The sequence below is a fragment of the Antedon mediterranea genome, chromosome 2 (assembly GCF_964355755.1).
Source record: "Antedon mediterranea chromosome 2, ecAntMedi1.1, whole genome shotgun sequence".
In the NCBI taxonomy this organism is placed as follows: Eukaryota; Metazoa; Echinodermata; class Crinoidea; order Comatulida; family Antedonidae; genus Antedon; species Antedon mediterranea.
The window spans coordinates 2359554-2384914 of NC_092671.1; the positions used below are offsets into that span (position 1 = coordinate 2359554).

Below are 25361 nucleotides of genomic sequence, written 5' to 3' on the forward strand. Positions count from 1 at the left end.
TTAGCGAGAGTGACGGTTCCAGAGTGTCATTGTTGTGGTGAACTTCGATAAGGCATAATCGGACAAGAAGAATATCGTCATGTCTTTACAGTTGTGTTTATTACTTTTAATTACATTCAAACAAGGTAAGTTTGCTTAATTTTACTTCAGAGTGGAATCTTAAGCCTATACATTACGTAATTGCTGCAACAAAGAAGGAACATACAGTTGTACGATTTAAACTTAAAACAACCACGCGGCGCACATTTCACAGATAGTATGCCAATATTTATTTTTTATTTGTTTATTTTCCGAACTCATTTACAGTAGGGAACACAGACAAACATCACGCATAAAATACATATACATTCTACTACAGACAGCTACTTATAATGTTACGAAATGTGCGAAGATTATTGCTAAAAATACGCATGACGTTAAATAATATAAAACAATAAAATAAAATCATAAATTTTAATGTATCTTTAAGCAAACTTTTAAAAACAACCTTTTACAATACTTTAAACAACTTAAAGATGTATTTCCCCCAAAAACATAAAAAAACGAATATTAATTAAATCAGACTTTGAGGTTATTTTGTAATTTTAATCAAGTTAATCACGTACGAAAAAAACGAAAGTAATTTTTTCACTTATAAAATTACAAAATAAATGGTTAAATTCAACCAATTTGACTATTTTTTACTTTAAATTAAAGTTTTTTCAAGAAAATAACCATTTTTTTACCTAATTTTTATTGAAAGTGGATAACTATAATGACATTAAAATGGCGTATTCAACAAAAAAATTGTCAATAATTATACATCTTTAAGTGAATTCATTTTTCTCTTGTAATTGAGATTAGTGGGGAAGACGCTCAATTAGCCACTATGCATTTCTCTCTGAAAGGTGATTAGTTTTCAAACTTTCATATAAAAAACTAAACATCAAATCCACTTTATATTTCTCAATGTCTTTAGTCAATGGCCAGGTTTCATGTGCTCAGCTTAAAAAAGATGGTGATTTAACGAATGGTATGAAAACAATCAACCCAGAGGAAACTGACCAATCAGGAGATGAGATAACTGTTGAATGTGACATGACGTCAGATCCAACTGATGGCAAGTTTATGGTGTTTTCAATTATTTATCTAAGCATTTTTAAATTTATAGTTTTAAAATAGTAAAAAACCAATGCTAGAGTTGAGAGCACTTAAAACAGAGCATTACCCGTTACGCAACAAAGTAAGCCTACATGACTAAGGATCTGAAAATGATCTATTTATACGTGCTTCATATTACGTAATACATTCGTACTCCATGAATATGCATATTCATCATGACCGTCATCTTGACGGAACGAAGCGTGTATTAACCTGTTTACAAACAAAATGACCAGTTAGCTCAGTCGAACGAGCGTCGTGTTAACAACACGAATGTCGTGGGTTAGAGTCCCATGCGGGTCTGGTGGAATAGAGTTAAAGCTATGCGGGCTACTGTGTGCATGCATCTGGTGATATGGTGGAAACGACCTCAAAAAGGCTGTGACACTGGCTTTAGTGCTGAGGCAGGGAGAGCACACCATAACATCTTTTTTTCTGCTTACGCCACCTCCTTACGTCACCTCCTTCGATCTATCTATGTTTGGGCACGTCACACTTTTTTGTCAAACTATTTTGTTAGTGCAGACAGAGCTTTAGGTCGTATCACTTTGTATTGATAAACTAGTATAATATAATTGTGAAGACTTGCTATTAAAAAGATGGAGAGAAAACGGGAAAATAGAAGGAAGATATGTTTGGGCGTGAGGAGCAATCAACTAATTAGCGCTTCCCGTTTCATGAATCTTTCCATGTCTATTCTATTGTTTCCGTATATGGTATAAAAGGTATTTTCATTTGCAATGTCAAGAAAGGCCTAATTGCAGTAGGCCTGTATAATAAAGTGATCTTGATTTGTTCTTGCAGGCATCACAGTCATTAAACATGATATGAATACACGGTTATTAATTACTGGGAGTTCATACGTAAACGCTGGCTCGTATGGACGGACAATAACCTACACTGGGTACACAATGGAACAGATCTCACAACTAGTGCAAAAATCAGCATCGTGTGAACAGTATATTAAGGTAACACACTATCATTGGCAAGGCTTTAAATGCACATCTTTTCCAGATTTAGAGGTGACAGGATCCGAAAGCCTCTTCAAACATCCAACACGTACAGTAGGCCTATTTACTTACATGCCTATGTAAAATACGGGATAGAAGCTTTGCTTCAGGAAATATATTCCTTCGAGAAAAATATCATTCCCTCAGGATGTCAATATCTGTATGTTATGTATTATTTCTTTTCATAGCTTGAATGCCACGCTTCAGCAATTAAATTTCTAACAGTGTATAATTATCGGTGGGTGTCAAGAGAGGGAGCCGCTATGTACATGTGGGGAGGGGGTAAAACGTACAACAGGACGTGCGCATGCGGATTAGATGGTGAGTAATCCTACATAGTAATGTGAATTATATTATGATAAAGATGGTGAGTATCCCCACATAATAATGTGAACTGTTTTTTCTTAAAAAATAAGTTTACTGTAACTAAAAAGCCAACAATATTGGCATGGGTTCGAGGCCGACTCGCTCCTAGTTCTGGTGGTGGAACAAGTCTTCTCAGACTAAAAACCGTAGGTCCAGTGTTACACAGTCCGTGTGCACTATATAAAGAACCCAGCTCATTATTCGAGACGAGTAGGGGGTTACCCAGGTTATCTGATTCACAAAATAGCCCCTGTATCAGGATTATTACGACCTATCTGATAGGAAAGTGATTAATTTACTATTGGTAGCCTAATCCTTGGCCACATTGCCTAAAAGATATAAAATGAAAGTAAAATATTACAATTTATTTTCAGCCTTATATGATGAAATTTGTACGTAAAATGTAGGCTTCTGAAATTGACCGGAGATGTCCGTAAACCGACTGAAACTAACAGTTATATTTTATTTCAAAAAGTCTCAGTTTTGACTGCCTGGTTTTCTCGCAAGTTAGCAAACTAAGGAACACCCCAATCCCCACCTTCATTGAATCCCTCCACCGCCCCTGTCTTCACTCTTTATTCTTTTTTTCTACTATATCTTTGCTCTTTATTTATTTCAGGAACTTGTGATGACCCAGGCTTAGTTTGTAACTGTGATATAAATGATAAGCAACTAAGGAATGATTACGGACTTTTAACCGATAGAGCTCGTTTACCCGTTACCAAAGTTTACGCTGGTGACGTAAATAGTCAACGCGAATATACTTTCCTTACACTTGGTTCATTAAAATGTCGAGGTAGGTAACCAATGTCGAAGTATTCTGTGATGTGATGGAATAGAAACGTCAGAGAATTGCGTATAATATGGCGTTGCATGAAATAGACCTGCTACGTCACAACTTAATTGTATCCTACCAAAAAGTTGTTACCAGTTTAGAATCTAACTTACTAATCTAACAAATCTTACTAATCTAACTTATTACGATGGTGATTGATAAGATATTATGAGGTGTATTAATATAACGTTTATCTATTTCAATTTAGGATTTGCACCACCCGTTTTACGTTCATGCGCTGAGGTGAAAGCGGCTGGATTCACAAAGACTGACTCTTATCTTATTGATCCAGACGGTGATGGCAGTGACATTGCTTATTGGGCGTATTGTGATCTTGAACTTGGCAAAGACGAAGGTTTGTGTTTTTCGGTTATGGCTATCTGTTTGTTGTTTACTACACATAAATAGGCCTACAATTACAGTAATTCATAAAATATTTGTATTTTAATTTTAATTGAAGTTTTTTTATGTAGTTTTCTGGAACTTCTGAAAAAATTGACTCATTCAATGGTCACTATCTACTCCGACTTCCACAAACTTTGTATAAAACTTACGTAAGTATTTTTCTTTATTGCAGTTACTACTGCTGTGTTCCATGATGTCTATGAACGCACTTATGTCCATGGTTACAACAATCCAAAATACAGCAAAGTGTTCAACTATCCAATCAGTGACACTCAATTGCGCATGGTCACTACAGATTCAAGCAGATGTCGGCAGTATTTTTTTACTTGATATGTTGATATAAGTTTGCGGTACACCACGTACGCAAACTTATAACATTTGATTTCGCCATGCATTCCTTGATATGCTTTTTGAAATAGAATGGTACATTCTTGTTCTGTGACTGCTCGTGTATACCAGAATATTTAATGAATTGATTAGATTATTTTCCTCAATGAATCTTATAGATGGACTTCATTCTACCCAAGACAGGTTTGTATAATGAGATGGGCTTATATTCGAGACGGGTATTTACTTGTACAAACTCAATTGTTGATTGAGGGCGTCACCAATGCCACCAATTGACAGTATTTCATGGTTTTATAAGGCAATAAAGTAAAATTAATGAATTGTTTTACTGTTTTTAAATTCCAGATTGACTGCTACCATGTACTGTTTTCTGGGTCACGTTGGGTATCAATCAATGGAAATGAACTTGTTAACTGGGGAGGAACAGGAAGTGATTCCTACCAATGTCCTTGCTCACTTGATGGTAAGTTTTAATTTTTGACACCTTCTCAATCTTTAACAAAATTTCAATAAGTATAAGAATTTATGGCAATCTGACTAATTATGCTAATTATCTTAACAATTATTATAATTTGTAACAATATGTCATCCTATTCTGGAAAATGTGAGAGTTTTCTAAGTGAATGTGTAGGCTGTTCAAGATTTAGTAGATACGGGCAGAAAGATCGCAGTTTGAATGCTTTTGGTCACACAGTTTTTTAGAACTGTGTATTATAGTATAATATACTATACAATACATTAATCGCGCGTCTCTTGTATCATATTTTCTATGGCCTTTCTTGTATTAAGGATCTTGTCAAAGTGCTAGCTACACCTGCAATTGTGAGATTAATGATAGCTCATGGCGGGAAGACCGGGGATATATTACAAGCAAGGAAGATTTACCAATGAAAGAGATACTAATAGCAGATACAGACCATAGTTACGAAGAACTATATTTCTCAGTAGGACCTCTTGAATGTACAGGTAAACATTATTTATATTGTATATATTATTTATAGTTTTACCTTAGTTAAGCATAGTTAAGCTTAGTTACATTTTTTTTTCTTCACATTATTGATTGTCTCCATCCCCGAAACCTCGGCTAAGAAATACTGGAATGGTGTCCGGCGGGGGATAGTTTATTACCATTAGTTAAGGTCCTATGTAAAGCACCTAGAGGGGTCAGTGATCCATTAGGCGCTATATAAATACTGTTTATTATTATTTATTATTATTATTGTAGGCACCGTAGGAAATTTAATAAAATAAAATAATGCATATATTTTTCGCTTAAGCTCTGATTGGTCGGGCATTTTTCGCGCGTCACAAAAGTAGTTGGAAAATGAATTACTGTGGGTGCTGTATATACTGGAGAGTGATGGTGTAATGGTAATATTGGACTAGCATGTGATAGGCATGGGTTCGAGGTTATCTGTACCATACTAATTGCATCCTTAGGCAAGATGCTTTACTCTCATTGCCTCATCCTTCGGATGGGATGTAAAGCCGTTAGTCCCGTGTACTTAACAGTGCACGTTAAAGAACTTGGTACACTATTCGAAAAGAGTAGGGGATCGTCTCCCGGTGTGCTGATCTGGTAGGCGAGGCACTGCTGGCTGCCGTGGGTGGTCCGTGGAGGGCCTAATCCGAATTTTCTCAGTTTCCAGTTAAGCTTGAGGACAAATATAAATACCTTTACCTTTACCTTTACCTTCATAAAACAACGATTTTGATTCGCGCGACTACAGTATATTCGCTATTCGCCTAGTGGAAAATAATACGTCGTTTTCATGAATATAATTCTATGATAAATTATAGGTATTCCTCTGACTAATTGCGCGTTTTTCTCATGTCAAAGAAAAAATATAGATGTGCGCATATACGCGCGCATAAACCAACCGTAATTGGAAGCTTAGAATATTAGATTTCTTTGAGAAGAAAGGATGTTCCGTAGAACAGCACACGGTTTATATTATGTTTGCCTATTTATTACATAGGTCCTGTGGCCAAGACGATCACATACGGAACATCTTGCTACAAAGTGATAACTGCACCAACTACGTGGCAACAGGCAGCGAACGCGTGTAAACGAATCAACGCTCATCTAGCAACTATTGATGATGATGATGAACGCGTTTATCTGTCTAAGTTGACGCACGCTCTCGTTGGACCACTGTCAACGCTGTGGTCTGGTGCAGAATGTACCTCAATCGACTCTGCAGACAGTGTTAGCTGTGATGCCAAATATGGTTATATTTGTGAAGCTGAATGTAAGTTTTGAATAGTTATACTCATTAACACGATAATGCTCCCGATAGAGCAAATGTGTTTAGGTCTAGGCCTATATAAATCATTGAATTTACTGTTGTTTTCAGTCGGACAGTACAGAAGCTTCAAACGCGTCAGTTCTGACCAATCACCTAACACCATTTTGTCGTCTAGGAAAGCCGTGAGTTCTGGTGTTTGTAGCTTGTATTGTGAAGACACTGCCAACTGCAACTCATTCTCGTACAACGCAGACACGCATGATTGCAAGATGAGCAGTGAGACCACTGACTCCAGTGCCGTTTCGGAGGACGGTTATGAACTGTTTATTTTACAAACGACGTACGAAAGTTGTCAAATGCATCTGGATTAGATAAACTCTTAAGCGTGGTTCCCACTAGAACGTAACGCAAGGACGCAAGCGTTTTAACCCTATGACAAGCGAAGTTATATCACAAGCGAATAAGCCATCGCTTGTGTTGACATATGGTATTATTGTATGGGGTGCGGGAAACAAAGAAAATTTGGATCGCCTTCTTTTGCTTCAGAAAAGAGCTCTTAGGATTATTTGTAAGGTAGACTTTCATCATCCCTCTTCTCAGCTCTTTGTGAAAACGGGCACATTTAATATATTTGATTTGTATAAAAACAGTGTTTTAAATTTTATGTTTAAATACCAAAAAGGACAACTTCCAAAATGTTTTAATTCTTTATTCAGTTTATTTGATAATTATCATACATATAACACTCGAAATAAAGACAATTATTGTATAAAATTAAAATCAACTAATATGGGTCAGCAAAGTATAGCATATAGAGGACCTAAGCTATGGAATCAACTTATAAGAAATATAAGAGAGAGTGAAAATATATCAATATTTAAAAAACTATTACTAAATAAATGCATTAATAGTTATAAAGAAACAATATATCTTTGCGAAAACAACATTTGTAAAATATGTCTAACATTAACTTAATTAATTACATTTTCGTATATATTCTGAGACTGTGAAGTATATATATATATATATATATATATATAAATCATACTGTAAATTATAGAAACAGTGCTCATATTCGGAACATGATCTCATAATCGCGTCGAGCATAGCTATATATATATATATATATATATAAATCATACTGTAAATTATAGAAACAGTGCTCATATTCGGAACATGATCTCATAATCACGTCGAGCATAGCTCATTGGCGAAAGTTCCGTATTTTTTAGTTGTATGAAAAAATGTCTCTGGCTGGATTTATTTGATTAAATATATATATATATATATATATATATATATATATATATATATATATATATATATATATATATATATATATATATAAATCAATGATGTTGCGTAGCACTGTGTAAATTAGTGCTACGCAACATCATTGATTTATATATATATATATATATATATATATATATATATATATATATATATATATATATATATATATATATATATACATATATTATATTATAGTACGTTGTATTTTCGTTCATTTATTTAGGGTGCCACAGATTAAAAGCTTTGCTTGCTTGTGGTTACCCTGTTTTTCACACTTTATTGTACTTAATTTTTTATTTATATTTTTATGAATGTTGTGTGAAAAATAAAAGAATCAATCAATCAATCAATCAAATTCACTTGCGTTGCGTGACGTCCTTGCGTCGCTAGTGGGAACCACGCTTAAGCGTGGTTCTCACTAGCGACGCAACGCAAGGACGTAACGCAACGCAAGTGAATTGACCAATCACAAGCGATGGCTTATTCGCTTGTGATTGCTAACTGTCTATAACTTCGCTTGTCATTGGTTAAAACGCTTGCGTTGCGTTTACGTCCTTGCGTTGCGTTCTAGTGGGAACCACGCTTTATAGACAATAATATTTTAGTAAAGCCGGGAATAGCAAATTATCACTTCGCTCGCTGTCGTCTATTAATGTATTGCTTCAATGTTATTTATTTGTTTGTTTTGTTGCTTACCTTCTTGATGTTAGATAAAGAATTGAATTGAATTATATGTTATTGTATACTGTTCGGATGATCCATTGCATCGTAACTATAGATGTTAAAGCCAGTAAAACCGTAATTGAGACGTAACGTAAAATAAGTATTGTTTGTAAGTACAATTGTATTGTATATGCTTTTAAATATATATTTATATTTTATTCCATTCTGTAAGTTGCGGGTTTCCCGCTGTTGAATGAGATTATAAATAAAATAAATAAATAAAATAAGAGGCTACGGCTACGGCTACGGCTACGGCTCGGATAAGTCATACAAACTGTAAATCCCGTTCTTCATTGTGAAAATGAATCTATATCGTCTTATTGGCCAACATAGAGTTATTTTACCTTTCCGGGCATCTGAAAAAAATAAATAAATAAACAAAATCTGTTACCTGTACCATTCCCTAATATCAAATCAAATCAAATCAAATCAAATAAACATTTATTTCTTTCATTCATATTTGAGTAAAACATAATTTCTGATATTTGATATATAAATATTTTTTTTTTTTTTTGAGATATAATACAGAAAATTATAATGTATAAAAAAAAGATGATTCAGTTATATAAAAAAATGAAAGAGGCAAAAAAACCCAAGAAAGTATCGATCAATTGGAAATAAAAATCCAATTGAAAACTTGTATGTTGGGAAACCATGTAAGAAAATTATATACTTATATAATTATATACTTATATCAATCAACCCACTTAAGCGTGGTAACGACGTAACGTAACGCAACCTACGCAACGTAAGAAAATGCCCTTCCGATAATTGTGTTTTCCCCCGTCTGCGTGAAATCAAACCTGCAATGTTTGCAGCACTATTGCGTCGTCGGTTCCCACTTGTGATTACGCAATACAACACCTTACGTCAATACGTCGCTGAGTTGCGTTCTAGTGGGAATCAAGCTTAACTTCTACTACCATTGTAAATACCTAAGATGTACATACATGTTAAGAAATTAATAAATAAAATGCATCGATCAACAATCGTTTGTAAATCTATATTCAAACCAATTGATGTACTCTGAACAAAGATCGGTTTAGAATTAACAAGCGCTCTGTAAATAATATCATGTACGACCATCGATTGCTATTCGTTTTAATTATGAAGAAATGGTCACGTACATGAATATCTGTTTGTTTGTTGTGTAACTATCACATCGACACAAGATTTGGAGGACACATCGTCATGTTTTCATCAACGTTGTTGATATTACTTTTCATTCAGTTTGAACAAAGTACGTATTTTAGGTTTTTATTGAATCAGTTTGAATGTAAACCTAATTAAAACACTGTCTGCTAAACTTTTTTTTAATTCAGTTCAGTGCTATAAATTGTTAATTCTGAAAAACAAACATCGCTCTATTTATAGAGAACAGAATCTTCAGAAGATTATTATTACGGGGATGTACGGTAGTATAGGAATGATAGGAGTGCTAGTACACATGTTTAGGCTACTGTTTTTTTTTTTTTAATGTTCTTCAGTTAATTTATTAGTAGTATTAGTAATGCAGTTATTAATTCTACTTTGTATTTCTCAATACATAGTCAACCATTCATTTCTTCGGTTTAGTTTCCCTTGTAACTATTGAATCAACTTTACATTCTTCAATGTCTTTAGTCAATGGCCAGGTTTCATGTGCTCAGATAAAAAAAGATGGTGATTCAACGAATGGTATGAAAACAATCAACCCAGAGGAAACTGACCAATCAGGAGATGAGATAACTGTTGAATGTGACATGACGTCAGATCCAACTGATGGCAAGTTTGTGGTTTCTCTTTATCTCATCATATTCATATTTTATATAATAACAGCTAAATAGTAAACAACCAATCTATCGGCATGTGTACCAACCCTATACAATGTATGAATGACGATACTGTGACACATCCAATAAACAGAAAATAGTAAATTTTGTCGTACAACTCGACTACATTGATTTAGATTGATATATAACGTAATTACGTTTGTATTAGAGCTTCTGAATCAATTTTACCATGTTGACCTGTTGAATACAATATCCTGTGAGAAAAGCTCTCATGCTTTCGGAAAGTTAACTTAGCATATTTGACAAAACGAATGACGTATTTTTACAATAGGCCAAATCGCATTAGGCCTATGTACAAAATGTATATTTATTTGTTCTTGCAGGCATCACAATCATTAAACATGACACTAATACACGGTTACTAATTACTGGGGGTTCATACGGTGACCCCGGATCGTATGTACGGACAATAACCTACACTGGGTACACAATGGAACAGATCACACAACTAGTGCAAAAATCAGCATCGTGTGAACAGTACATTAAGGTAATAACACTGATAAGACTAATGCACGTCTATGCCAGGTTGAGAATGGGGGAGGGGGTATGTAGTACTTTTTACTTACTTCCTTTTGCTTATTCTGCAGTTGGAATGCCACGGTACAGTATTGAGATATAACAGTAAAGACTACCACTGGTGGGTGTCAAGAGACGGATGTGACACAATGCCAGAACATACAAAGCTATGAATCAAACATATTATTATCAAAACAAGAACGTTCAGATACCAACAAGAGAACGTGAGACGGGACTGGAGATGGATTGAACATCTGGTAAGACGGTGGACACAAGAAGTAAACAAGGAAACGAGGAAGACCCACAACCACGTGGTGTCGAAATGTAGAAGAGAATATGACCCAAAATAGACAGGAGTAGAAGTCTTTCATGCCTCCATGCCAGAAAGCATAAAATGCGGTTGAGGAAGTCAATGTACTGTTAGTATCACCGATCAATGTATTGATTGATGTACATTGTATTCATTTCATTTATTATACGGCTTATTCTCTTTTCAACTTGTTTATGATTGCAATAAAATAAATAAACCTGTTTTATTAACAATAAAAAAAATCAACCAAGTTACTATTTCTATATAAAACTATTTGTAACTTTATATTTATTGATATATACATGAAGTTTGTTCTATTCTCTCTTATCTTCTTCAATGTTTTTTTTTAATTGTGAAACGTTTTCATATACAATTAGGCTAAGTTATACCGGTAGTATTTTTTTAAGTGTGTTACGTCCGTCATTTATAAATAACGGTAAGTCGTACTTATCTTTTGTTTATTTCAGGAACTTGTGATGAACCAGGTTTAGTTTGTAACTGCGATATGAATGATTTAAAACTAAGGAATGATTACGGACTTTTAACCGATAGAGCTCGTTTACCCGTTACCAAAGTTTACGCTGGTGACGTAGATTCGAGTAACGAATATTCTTTCTTTACCCTTGGTCCGTTAGAATGTCGAGGTAGGTAATGTAAGAACTCATTCAATGTTGGAAATGGAATCGTCAAATGCGTAAAGACGTTCCATAAAAAAGCCTTGAGGCGTTCCATAAAGTACGTTAATAAAGTTCAAAATAATTATATAATCTACTAATTTGGGATACTTTTTCAAATGTTGTATGTTATAGAGGAATTTAAACAAAATTATGAAGAAAAAAAAACGGCGTGGTAAAAAATGGTGGTATCAAACTAAATATTATCCATGGTGTTTTAATTCAACTTGTTATTTTCACGCTATATAACAAATTTACTCACCCATTGAGTTTTTTTGCACATTTTTAATTTTCTTTGTAACTGTATATGTGCATTTAAAACATTGTGCTTGTGGTAATTGAAAACGAATTTAGGGTTAATAATAGAAGGCCTATAGTACCTATCTATGTTTATTTCAATTTAGGCTTTGCACCCCCCGTTTTGCGTTCATGCGCTGAGGTGAAAGCGGCAGGATTCACAAAGACTGACTCTTATCTCATCGATCCAGACGGTGATGGCAGTGACAATGCTTATTGGGCGTATTGTGATCTTGACCTTGGCAAAGATGAAGGTTTGTATCAGTTTTTCGGTCATAAGTTGTTTATTCTTTGCCACAAACAAATCAATTAAAATAATCAATTAAATGTAATTGTATTTATTTTGTATTTTAAATGTATTGAGTTCGGCAGTGACGTCAAAGGCCCTAACCTTCTTTTATGAACTCGCGGAAACAGAACATTTCATTCAGGTGTCTGTTGTTTCTTAGGCTCTTAAGATTTCCACAGTTTCAGATGGGATGAGTCTTAGTAAACCAACTTCTTATGTATTTTGTTCAAAACATATTTTAATTTTTACACATTCATTCTGCTGCTGAGGAATTGATTCTCGATAACTTGTTTTGTTTATTTCATTTCCACAAGCACGTGTGGAAACAAAAAACCTAATTATGACAATTAACAAATGAAAAAAGTAAAACAAGTTGTCAAATATATTGTAACCTTTACTTTCTACGGTTATGAAAAGAATTAAACAATATATCATGATTATGATTATTTCAAAAGTTTCATAGACAAATTTCGTGATACAGCTTCTCATGTGTATCATATTGTATGTCGTGAGAATTGGGTAAATAGACATTATATCCTACCATTCCATATTCTTTATTTAGTTTGATGTGGATATTTGATGTTTGATTTAAATAATTGTTTCGTTGTTCATCCTTCCAGTTACTACTGCTGTGTTCCACGATGTCCCTGAACGCACTTATGTCCATGGTTACAACGATCCAAAATACAGCAAAGTGTTCAACTATCCAATCAGTGACACTCAGCTGCGCATGCTCACTACAGGGTCAAGCAAATGTCGGCAATATTTTGATGTAAGTTTCTATTTAAAGATGTTGTAGTGAATTTATCTTAGTTGGTTCCGAGCTTTCTCAGGCGTATATCCACTCGACGTACACAGCTGTCGTTCCGAGCTTTCTCAGGCGTATATATTTCCACGCGACGTACACAGCTGTCACTGAATGATAACTCATACAAAAAGTATATTTAACTCAACTAGAACTTTTATTCCTTGTAATTCGATTAATACATCTTTCTACCACTACCAGTCAAGCCTTAATATTCTCTTTATCATCTTTCCGTTTATCTACTCTGATCTTATTCTCTCTTCTCGTTTATCTACTCTGATCTTATTCTCTCTTCTTCTCTAATATCTATTACATTCTACTTTTATACTGGATATGCAAATTTTAGGCTTCAGAGGAGGATAACATTTTCCCTCCAAAATTTATGCGATTTTGATTGGCTAATTAAGGCGGACCTGGTCTAAAGCATCCTTCTCTAAACACAGAGAATCACAACATCAATAATATGACAGATGTATTGTCCCCCTGAAAAATAATTCTAACCAAAATTTTCGATAATTTGTCCTTCACTAGAAACGAAAATTTGATTCTAAAAATATATTTGGGAAGGAGATGAATTTATTCAATTTTATCCGAAATGATTATGGTCAGGATGGTGTAAAATTAGTGCGCCTAAAGAGAAAATTGTGAGGAAGTCTTCGCGCCAAGAAAGAAATAACCGGATATTCGCTCTACACTGCAAACGCTTAGACATAACACCACCAAGTTTAAAATTAAAATGCCAGATTAACACCACACGAGGACACGACATTATCAAAAAAGCGGAACGTAGTTTGATTAGAGAAAGAATACAAATCACTACAAACAACATCGAAAAATTAGCTAAGAAAGAGGAAGAACTAGAAGAGAAAATAGTTGAAATAATCACTGATGACACAGCTCGAGCGGACGTTCACAGGCATGTTGAGAATGCGAGAGAAAGCGAATTCCTAAAAGTACGAAATCGTCAACAAAACAAATTACATTGGTGGAAAGATAAAAGTCAAAAAACTACTAGTTGGATTAAATCAAGAGACACAATTGGACAGCAAACAACTTAAAGACAGATGGTTGGTGAATCTATCCAGCAAAAAGATTAGTGTAGACCAGAAGCAGGTGCTTAAAAAGGGGAATAATTTCGCCATTAGCGAGAGCCGAATACCGGTAAATGAGCTCATCATAGCCACCGAAACGGCAGCAAACCCGGACCGGGTACCCATAGAAGAAAAGGATGTCATATGAGGTAAGAGATCGTTTCACTCATAAAATCATACAAACCTCCATCTTCAAACTTATCAGCAAAGGAAAAAACAGGGCTAAAATTACTTAAAGAAGACCATGAGATTACAATTTTTCCTGCTGACAAAGGCCGTGCTACTGTTGTAGTAAATCCGACGACCAAGTATATGAACAACTCAAATCAAACCCCAATCCTAAATATAAACGTGCTTTGGTGAATATCCTAAATAGATTGCTTAATGAAAAGAAAATCACATACGGGGAAAAATGTAAATTATTCAATGAGATGTTATCCGACGACCAAGTATATGAACAACTCAAATTTTATTTATTTTTTAAAATTTTTTTTTAAATTTTTATTTTATTAGACTTCTCACTAACTCAGTTAATGAAGGATCTGGACCAACAGGTGGTGAACACCTCTAAAACGGTCCAGTCCCAATTTGCACAGTGGCTGTGTTTGTGTGGACTAGTACACCGGGGTAACCCCCTACTCGTCTCGAAAGATGTACTAGGTTCTTTAAAGTGCGCATGAGCTATGTGCACACTGGACCTACGGTTTATAGTCCTTATCCGAGAAGACTCGTTTTACCACCAGAACCATGGAGCGAGTGAGCCTCGAACCCTTGCCGATGTTATGTCTACGTAATTACGGTTCCACTGTCTTAACCGCTCGGCCACTCACTCGTGTGAGATGTTATCCGACGACCAAGTATATGAACAACTCAAATCAAACCGCACTCCTAAATATAAACGTGCTTTGGTGAATATCCTAAATAGATTGCTTAATGAAAAGAAAGTCACATACGGGGAAAAATGTAAATTATTCCCGACAGCCGAAAAAACACCGAGGCTATATTGCACACCTAAAATTCATAAACCAAACTGGCCTTTGAGGCCAATCGTAGACGGTATAGACTCCATTTACTATGAGGAGTCCAAATTTCTAAGAGATATTTTAAAACCAATGGTTGGCAACTCCACACACTCAATAAACAACTCTAAAGAACTAGCAACCGAACTTAAAGATCTTCATGTGTCAACTAACCATACCTTTGTTTCATTTGATTTAGTATCTTTGTTTACAAAGACCCCTACGGAAAAATCACTGGAAATAATACATGAATGCTTAAGGGCTGACCAAACGCTACAAGACCGTACAAAAATAAAAGTAGAAGACGTTATAGAATTGTTGTCTCTGGTCGTGAACACCGCATACTTTAGTTTTGGAAACATCATATACAGGCAAAAATACGGCATAGCTATGGGAAGTCCAATTAGCCTAATCGTTGCAAACCTGTTTTTAGAATGGTTGGAGACTGAGGCCATAAGCAGAGCAAATGACAACATCAGACCTACTTATTGGCAAAGGTATGTAGACGATGTTTTAGCTGTGGTTAAAAAAGAATCCATAGAAGATCTTAACCAACATCTTAACACCATAGACCCTACTAAAAGTATCAAGTTTACTATAGGAAGAATGACTGACAACACTCTCCTGTATATGAACTGCCTCATCACCCTAAAAACTGACGGTACAATAAAAACTTCGATTTACAGGAAATCCACACATACTGACCAATACTTAAACTTCAAATCAAATCATTCTCTTGAACACACTTGTGGACAGATGCCAAAACATCGTAACAACATAGCAGAGCAAAAGAGAAGATATGAATCACATAAGAAAAGTACTTAATATATGTGAATACCCAAATTGGGCCATCGATAGAGTGATATACAACAAAAAAGAAAAGAATAGTCTGAAAAAAGGAGAAGACAAGCAAGACATGCGTGGCAGCGTAGCTTTACACTATGTGAGAGGGCTATCGTAAAAGATACGCAGAACGCTCACTAGCCATAAAATTAACTCTTACTTTGTACCGTACTCCAAAACAAATTAAGATCACATCTAAAAAAGTGTGTGTAACCTCCACAGCAACGTAACCACCAACAATGGTGTAACCTCCGCAGCAACGTAACCACCAACAATGGTGTAACCTCCACAGCAACGTAACCACTAACGATGGTGTAACCTCCACAGCAACGTAACCACCAACGGTGTAACCTCCAACGGCAACGTAACCACCAACAATGGCGTAACCACGTACCGGCTAACAGGGTAACCACCAGTAGTCTTAACCACTGGCTAATAGGTGTACCCACCAGCAAAGCAGTATCACAACCACAGGGTGTACAACGGGCTAACTGTATCTCAAGCAGTAACACAACCAGTAGGTGCAACCTCCGGCTCAGCTATGTCTCAAATAGTGATACAACCAGTACAGTAGGTGCAACCTCCGGCTCACTATGTCTCAAATAGTGATACAACCAGTAGGTGCAACCTCCGGCTCACTATGTCTCCAACAGTAGCACAAGTGGTAGGCTGTACCCTCCGGCTAACTTTACTTGCTGTGTCTTAACTCTCCTTTTATTATTCAGCTCTAATTTTCTCTTTCTTTTCTCTAATCTTCTCAACACTTTGTTTTTCAATTTCTCTAATGTCCCTACTTATTTAACACGTCTTCTCCCTGCTTCTCCGCTTTTCCAGCTCCAATCTCTCCCTCCTTTTTAACGCAGCTCGAGGTAACCCTCCATTGCCTTCCTTCTCCAATCCCGCTCGCGATTTTTTTTTTCGTACATAAGTTGGGGACCCCTCATGAAACGTCACAAAAATAAACATGAATAATTCATCAGTTAAATTTGTTGTTCCGTGTGCACCCAAGCGTATAGCAACAAGAAGTGATTACACAAACAACTGCGATACGATTCTTTCTACAGTAGGCCTAGTAGCAGGGTTGCTAACTTCCATTTTTTATGAAGATTGTGCATTTTGTGACAAAAGCACCAAATTTGGCACAAACCTTCTTTAGGGTATATCTAACCATCCTAGAAGGGGTGCCCGAAAATCGGAACAATTTAACGACGTCATTTGGACCACGCCCTTTTTTTAGTATTACGTAATTAGGTGAAAACTTAAATCTTTGTATATACATACCAAGTTTGGTATCAAATTAAAACTCATGACATGTACATTGCAATACACACATAACAAATATATGATTTCTCTTCAGACGGAATATATAGGTCAAATAATGTAATTTTCTGTCATATTGAAGGGGATTTCAATCAAAACGCGCCAATATTGGGCTATGTTATGAACATTGTAGTTATAAGAACAACAACATTCATTTTTGTAATAGAACTACAGTACTAATATATATTTATCCTGTATCAGTTACTTTCCTTTAACATAATATTAGGAACCACTGAAAAAAAGTATATAAACATATACTGTATCAAACTTGGCTCAATAATCACTGGACTAAGTAAACAGACAAAAGACCATTTGACTGACAATTATGGCGTTAGCATCCATAACAATACATGGAGGTGATTATCAACTTTACTTTATGAAATTATTTATCTGGAAACAAACACTTATAATGAACAAGTTCCACGGCATGGGTAACAAAGACCAGTGCAAAAAAGACCTGCTGAACGGCACTTGCAGTTCCTTGAGCAATGCAGGCAACCCATTCCTCGATAATTGTTCAGAACTTCTGGTCTTGGATGCTCGAGATTGTGCCAATGAAAGTGCAGTAGTGACAGTTCGTACAATTCAGGATGTAGGTACTACCCAGTACCAAAAATATTTCAAGGAAGTTATTCTCGACAAGCCATCAAACAGAATAAGCTGCCGTTGTTCAACACACCATGGTCAAAATCAGTGTCCAAAACAAAGCAACAAGTTAAGAGTTTAAAAAGTGACTGCAGCCTATTCAGTCAACTGTATATTGCAAGTCAATCTAGTGATGGAGATTTGGAAGACTTCTTCATGCATGAAAACCAGCCATGGCAACCCTCTTTGGCAGTAAATGGAAAGCTTCGACTACCAACTAAGAAGTCTGAGTTGCTACAGCATTTTGAGACTGAGGCCAGCCTGAACCTCCTACATATTTTGACGTAAAGGTGTTTGACAGAGCTGCTATTGTCCATGCCCTTTCCAGCAACCATGCATTTACATTTGATGACTACGGTGATAAGGTGAGTACATTTCTTTGCATTCAGGATTGTATCTATTGTTTAACCACCACATAATTGGTCACTTCTATATGCGGATCGTTATTCTTGTATCATTTGTATGACAGGTCTTTCTACCGTGGACCAGACAGCAGCTGCAGAATAGTAACAGAATTGATATAGTGTGGGACACTTACAGAACAGATAGTCTTAAGCAGTCTACAGGAGAAAAAAGAGGAAAAGGGGTCAAGAGGAAAGTTGGGGGACAAACAAAGATTCCAGGGAATTTTCCAGACTTTCTGAAAGATCCAGTAAATAAAGAGGAGTTATTTAACTTTTTAACTACAAAGGTGTCTACCCATGATTACTCTGACTGCAAAGAAGTTTACATTACATCAGGTAAGTTTTATTATGATACATACTAATTTATTTTGTTTGTAACCAAACGATTAATTTACTTATACAGTTTCATACCAATAATTAATTAAAAAGGCATATTAAATTAGTAAGTAATTCTTGATATATGTCCTGTAGGCAAGTCTGTTGTATGTTGACATCTACTCAACCTATGTCAATCTGCGACCATGAAGAGGCCGACTCCAGGATGTGCATTCACATTGATGATGCCTTAAAGAAAGGTAGCAGGGTTATTTTGGTGCGTACAGTTGATACTGATGTCGTTGTTATCCTGGTTGGTATTTTCTGCAATCTAATAGCCTGTTATCTTGGTACGTGTATCTGGGTCGCATTTGGCATGCGTAAGCACTTCCAATATTTTAATATAAATACCATCTGCCATAACCTAGGAGAGGATAAGTCAAGAGGGCTGCCAGTTTTTCATGCATTTACTGGGTCCGATACTACATCCCAGTTCTTCGGAAAATCAAAACACTCCGCATGGGAGACGTGGAACTCATTTCCAGCAGTCACAGAAGCCTTTCTTTTCATGGCACACCTTTCAAATTTCTAGGAGTCAACTCATCTCAATTCCAGTTGCTAGAGGAGTTTACATGTCATCTATACGACAAGACAAGTACTTTAAGAAGTGTTACTAAGCTAAGACAAGATCTTTTTTCAAGAAAGGCACGGACAATGGACAACATTCCTCCTACACAGGTAAGGGGAGCTTCCATATAATTGTCAATTGTCGTTTAATAATTTATTATCAGATTCATGTTTTTCTTTCATTAAAAGGTAACACCAATCTTTAAATTGTTTATTGCAGGATGCACTTTTACAGCATTCCAACAGATCCATATACCAAGCAAGCATTTGGACCACCAGTCTACAGCCACAGCAGAATGCTCCATCACCAGAAGACTTTGGTTGGACTAAAACCGGCAGTACATGAACACCAGTCTGGACAATACTACCTGAAGCATCCAAGGCATGTAGGGAATTGCTAAAGTGTGGCTGCAAAAAGTTGCCTTTTTGCTCAGGGAACTGCAAGTGTCGTTCAGCAGTGCACTGGTCTTGTTACCCATGCCGTAGAACTTGTTCGTCATCTAGCAACTCTGTACCATTATAAGCGTTTGTTTCCAGATAAATAATTTCATAAAAGTAAAGTTGATAATCACCTCCATGTATTGTTATGGATGCTAACGCCATAATTGTCAGTCAAATGGTCTTTTGTCGGTTTATTAATAGTCCAGTGGTTATTGAGCCAAGTTTGATACAGTATATGTTTTAAATACTTTTTTTCAGTGGTTCCTAATATTATGTTAAAGGAAAGTAACTGGTACAGGATAAATATATATTAGTACTATTACAAAAATGAATGTTGTTGTTCTTATAACTACAATGTTCATAACATAGCACAATATTGGCACGTTTTGATTGAAATACCCTTCAATATGACAGAAAATTACATTATTTGACCTATATATTCCGTCTGAAGAGAAATCATATATTTTTTATGTGTGTATTGCAATGTACATGTCATGAGTTTTTATTTGATACCAAACTTGGTATGTATATACGAAGATTTAAGTTTTCACCTAATTACGTAATACTAAAAAAAGGGCGTGGTCCAAATGACGTCGTTAAATTGTTCCGATTTTTGGGCACCCCTTCTAGGATTGTTAGATATACCCTAAAGAAGGTTTGTGCCAAATTTGGTGCTTTTGTCACAAAGTGCACAAAAAAAGTGCTAAGTTACCCTGCTATAGGATTCTAGGTCAATTCACGTATTGCCTTCGCGCACTATTCTTCACACAAAATGTGTCGAGTCGAGGCTAATCGACAGCTAGGCATAAAACAATAGCAACTAAGTAGTAATTCATTGGACATAGCCCAAAGAAAGCTTAGACCCACAATAATAAAGAATGTGTATAATTTGTGTACTGTATTTTTTTAATTCTGCTATTTTATTATCAAACAATGCGCGTATATGAACACATGAGATGGGAAGATTAGACCCACGAGAATAAAAAATGTATTTTTGTGTAATGTTTAATTTTGCTGACTTATTACTCGGATTGTGTCATACCTAACACACACACGTCACACACACCGTACCCACACAGCTACTACTAGAATAGACATGGGTTTAGAGACTAATAATTAGGCCTATAGTATTAATAGAAACTATAATTTTAACACATAATTCTTTAGTAATAAATTATATTAAAAACACCATAAACAAAGGCTGATTATTTCGACAATCCACACAAAACGCCGCTTTTCTTTTATGAAATCGCACGCCGCAACAACAGCGGAGATAGGCCTAGACAAGTACCGCACTTGTGTAATCACTTCTTGTTGCTATACGCATGGGTGCACACGGAACAAGAAAATTTAACTGATAAATTATTCATGTTTATTTTGTGACGTTTCATGAGGGGGGTCCCCAACTTATGTACGAAAAAAAAAATCGCATCCCGCTCTGCCCCTTTTCTCACGTCCGTTCTCTGCTACTCTTCCTGCCTAACTCTGCCTCCATCTGCTGCCCTCTATCTTTTTCTTCTACCCCAAAATCATTACAATATATTTAAAGTCCGATTTTCATTATTCATGTTTTTGGGAGACAATCTTTAAGTAATATTTATTGCTGTTCAAATTATCCGTCAAGTTAACTATTTTTAAAGTTTCATAATATACAATTTAAAAAAAAATAGAGTTAGCAGCACTAGATAATCATTGACTCGTTCTCAATTGTTGGCTAATAGATCTCTTAAACCAAATATGAGCTGAATCTGTAGCTGTCTCATTAGGTACATCTATACAGTGTTTACGTTTCAGATTGACTGCTACAATGTACAGTTGTCTTCGTCACGGTGGGTATCAATTAATGGAGATGAACTTGTTAACTGGGGAGGGTCAACAGGAAGTGATTCCTACCAATGCCCTTGCTCACTTGATGGTAAGGTATACTTCAATCATATTCTTGAATGTCTGGTCTGATTATAACACAACGTTGATACACAGAGACTTAATCATACATACAAAACGCTACAACTTTCAGGAAAAAGCCCGTCTAGCAATTAATGTGCTATGACTTGTTGGGGGTGGGGTGGGGGGGGGGGAATGATTTTACTTAATGATTATTTGGAGACGTGACGTGTTCTCACATTTAATTTAACTGGATCCCTCGGTTCAAGGTCTATAAAGAACATGCTTTTTTTTTTATTCTTAAATTTTTTAATAGTTGAGGGAGATTATTTAGAGGGTTAGGTTTAGTATATTTAGGAAGTAATTTTTTATAATAGAAAATAATTAAGGTAATAAACTCATTGTAAATTGTCAACAGACACTGTGCTACATAACAGTGTACGGTGTTAAAAGTACAGCATTTATGCAGACAGCAACGTGGATAACTTTCTATAGTTATACAGATATCACCTAGGGACAGTAGCAGAATCGGTTGGTTAAACTTTGTTTTCACACAATTCCTGCTTTTCATAACTAAAAAGCTATTATACTTTGTCTTATGATATTGTCGTAAGCGCGCGTGTATACAAACATTTCGTCGTCGTTATGATTCTGATTATGATTATGATTATGATTCTGATGTGTATTTACCACAAATGGTCACTTAAAGAACTGTGCATTAGCGTATGATTGTAGTAGTATACTTTAGATTGTACAGTATCATATTTTCTATTGTCTATTCTTTCTTGTATTAAGGATCTTGTCAAAGTGCTAGCTACGCCTGCAACTGTCAGATTAATGATAACGTATGGCGGGAAGACAGTGGATATATTACAAGCAAGGAAGATTTACCAATGAAAGAGATACTAATAGCAGATACAGACGATAGTGTTGAAAAAGCTTATTTCACAATAGGACCTCTTGAATGTACAGGTAAACTATTAATATTAAGATTGGTAATGCACTTATACTTTATTTTATTTACTCTAAAGCCAAACAGAAGAAATCAAAACCGCCCAAACATACCAGAGTCTGAAACTTGGTAATTCCCAGGGGTCTGTTTCTGCTGCATAACGCAATTTAACCGGTTATTTTTAAATAGATTAAAAATAGATAACGCAACGCAAGAACGTAGACGCAACGTATTGACGCGAGTGCCGTAAGAACATGGCGGTGTGTGTTCCAAGCGGGAACCGACGGCGTAAGCACGGTGTCGTAGACGTATATTCAACACCGTTTTCTGCTTTGCGTACGTCGCAACTGTGATGATTCAAAATTCCGTAAAAGAGGGTTGCGAAATTGATAGAGTACGAGTATTTTCTTACGTTGCGTCGTTACGTTGCGAGAAAGAAAAACAATTCGGCACACATGGCGTGTCATAACTTACTTCAGAAGTTTTTTAATCGTTTGCGATGCTAGCTGGTAAAAAGAAACTTTCTAGAAACTTAAAATGGTAGTGTAACAGTACGTTAAATAAAAAAAGAAACAAAATGCATCTTTAAGATTATCATGGTAAAGAAAGCCGAGTCACTATCAGTTTACATTATTTTCCCGGTAGGTCCTGCGGCCAAGACGATTACGTACGGAACATCTTGCTACAAAGTGATAACTGCACCAATCACGTGGCAAGAGGCAATGAACGCGTGTCAACAAATCAACGCTCACCTAGCAACTAGTGACGATGATGATGAACGCGTTTATCTGACCAAGTTGACGCACGCTCTCGTTGGACCACTGTCAACGCTGTGGTCTGGTGCAGAATGTACTCCAATCGACTCTGCAGACAATGTTACCTGTTATGCCAAATATGGTTATATTTGCGAAAGTGAATGTAAGTTTTGAATGTATATAATCATTAACACAATAATGCTCCCGCTAGACCAAATGTGTTTATATAAATCACTGAATTTACTGTTGTTTTCAGTCGGACAGTACAGAAGCTTCAAACGCGTCAGTTCTGACCAATCACCTAACACCATTCTGTCGTCTAGGAAAGCCATGAGTTCTGGTGTCTGTAGCTTGTATTGTGAAGACACTGCCAACTGCACCTCATTCTCGTACAACGCAGACACGCATGATTGCAAGATGAGCAACGAGACCACCGACTCCAGTGCCGTTTCGGAGGACGGTTATGAACTGTTTATTTTACAAACGACGTACGAAAGTTGTCAAATGCATCTGAATTAGATAAAATAAATCTATTCGGATGAATTATTATTATTTTTTTTATATTTAGGTGTACTGATGCGATGAGTGTAGACGATTGTTAATGTAAAGGGTTAGAGAGTAATATGTGATATTTTGGTAGTATATATTCAGAGTTGATGGTTGGATGATAACTTGGCATTTGTGGGCATAAGGGCCCCCAACAGTTTTCTGTTAATGGCATACCTTATAGGCCTAACAATTCAACCATTCGTTGAAATAAAACCTTTCATTAAGATTGAAACAAATCATTTGACGGATCGAGCGGGACATTTACAATGTAAAATAAGACATTAGGTTCATCATGATTAATTGATGACGTAATCTGAACATTTACTAAGGTTCACATGAAGTTAGTTTGGTTTGCAGACTTTTTTTGAATGATACAAAAATTTGAAACAAAAGTCGTTCAAAAATGAAATAAATAGACCTTCTTTATGGTACATTTTCTTTAAAAGATTTGAATAATAAATGCCCGATATTGAGAAAATAACGTTTTATTTATTTATATTTCAACAATTGTTGTTTCAGTTTCAATTAAAAGTCTTACTCGATTCGATTGTAAGTACTCTTTTTGAAACCAAAATGACGTCCGTTTGATCATTGGTTGATTCGAAATCTATATTTACATACCATACGGCCCGCCCTATATAGCCAAATACGGTATGATAACCTACGTCATTCTTATTTGCTGTCTGAAAATCGATTTCTATACTCGTTTTAATTGTAATTTTCAGACAAACATCGAAAAGCTGACTAGTGAACTAACATAAAATAAACAATAACTACAGACTTGGGTGGGGAAAGTCTACAATGGGCGTTAAGGTGATTGTTAATATAGGTAGAGAGTAAAAGGTGATATTTTGGTATATCATTAATTCAGGGAAGGTAATGCTGGTGACATTGAAAGCCAATCTCTAAAATAAAAACATTATTCTGCTGTTAATAAAACGGCATACATTATGAGATCTAACAATTCAACCTTGTTAAAATAAAACCTATCATTGAGATTGAAACAAGTCATTAAAAGACTATAGAACATTCGGTTCAGTTCAGCAGTGATTTGACCAATCACAAGCGATCCTTATTGGTCAAATTACTTTTGGCACGCTTTATTATTATCTATACACTTTCAGTGCTAAAACATTGATTTCCAAAGTTGTTCAGTAGAGAACATTAACAATATAATAAAAATAATTCACAACTAAACTCATTAGTACACAGAAATTTATAAAAACGTAACTCTCTACAAAACATACAGTATATATAACTAATTGAAGGAATTCAAGGTAAAACTTAATCAGTAATATTTTGGATTGAATTTTTAAAAGTTGAAAGTGTCATAGATTTATAGTTTGTTTTGTGTCATTTGAAACTGTATTAATAATTTGGTTGCGCTTTCGTTCAATTGGGAGCTCTAATTATAAAACTCT

The 25361-nt window shown here is 35.5% G+C and overlaps 3 protein-coding genes across 3 annotated transcripts; all 3 read left to right on the forward strand.

Moving 5' to 3' along the window:
- Window positions 1-41: 41 nt before the first annotated feature.
- On the forward strand, window positions 42-25023 carry LOC140039493 (uncharacterized). The gene is made up of 11 exons (XM_072085101.1): window positions 42-125; window positions 959-1099; window positions 1945-2108; window positions 2339-2471; window positions 11498-11674; window positions 12109-12255; window positions 12911-13062; window positions 21595-21715; window positions 22480-22656; window positions 23282-23554; window positions 23648-25023. The coding sequence occupies exons 1-11, from the start codon at window positions 80-82 to the stop codon at window positions 23908-23910; spliced, it is 1794 nt and encodes a 597-aa protein (XP_071941202.1). The 5' UTR covers window positions 42-79; the 3' UTR covers window positions 23911-25023.
- Window positions 4177-7302, forward strand: LOC140039492 (uncharacterized). Its single transcript, XM_072085099.1, has 5 exons — window positions 4177-4287; window positions 4450-4567; window positions 4894-5070; window positions 6084-6356; window positions 6462-7302. Exons 3-5 carry the CDS (start codon window positions 4992-4994, stop codon window positions 6722-6724), a joined length of 615 nt encoding a protein of 204 aa, XP_071941200.1. The 5' UTR covers window positions 4177-4287; window positions 4450-4567; window positions 4894-4991; the 3' UTR covers window positions 6725-7302.
- Window positions 9557-11121, forward strand: LOC140039494 (uncharacterized). The gene is made up of 4 exons (XM_072085102.1): window positions 9557-9612; window positions 9996-10136; window positions 10528-10691; window positions 10792-11121. The coding sequence occupies exons 1-4, from the start codon at window positions 9564-9566 to the stop codon at window positions 10891-10893; spliced, it is 456 nt and encodes a 151-aa protein (XP_071941203.1). The 5' UTR covers window positions 9557-9563; the 3' UTR covers window positions 10894-11121.
- Window positions 25024-25361: the final 338 nt, after the last annotated feature.

Coding starts and splice junctions, on each gene's coding strand:
- LOC140039493 (XM_072085101.1), top strand. CDS start 80: ATGTCTTTACAGTTGTGTTTATTACTTTTAATTACATTCAAACAAG. Junction 1,100..1,944: donor GACGTCAGATCCAACTGATG/GCAAGTTTATGG, acceptor TTGTTCTTGCAG/GCATCACAGTCATTAAACAT. Junction 2,472..11,497: donor GTGCGCATGCGGATTAGATG/GTGAGTAATCCT, acceptor TGTTTATTTCAG/GAACTTGTGATGAACCAGGT.
- LOC140039492 (XM_072085099.1), top strand. CDS start 4,992: ATGAAAGAGATACTAATAGCAGATACAGACCATAGTTACGAAGAACTA. Junction 5,071..6,083: donor AGGACCTCTTGAATGTACAG/GTAAACATTATT, acceptor TTTATTACATAG/GTCCTGTGGCCAAGACGATC. Junction 6,357..6,461: donor TTATATTTGTGAAGCTGAAT/GTAAGTTTTGAA, acceptor TGTTGTTTTCAG/TCGGACAGTACAGAAGCTTC.
- LOC140039494 (XM_072085102.1), top strand. CDS start 9,564: ATGTTTTCATCAACGTTGTTGATATTACTTTTCATTCAGTTTGAACAA. Junction 10,137..10,527: donor GACGTCAGATCCAACTGATG/GCAAGTTTGTGG, acceptor TTGTTCTTGCAG/GCATCACAATCATTAAACAT. Junction 10,692..10,791: donor CGTGTGAACAGTACATTAAG/GTAATAACACTG, acceptor CTTATTCTGCAG/TTGGAATGCCACGGTACAGT.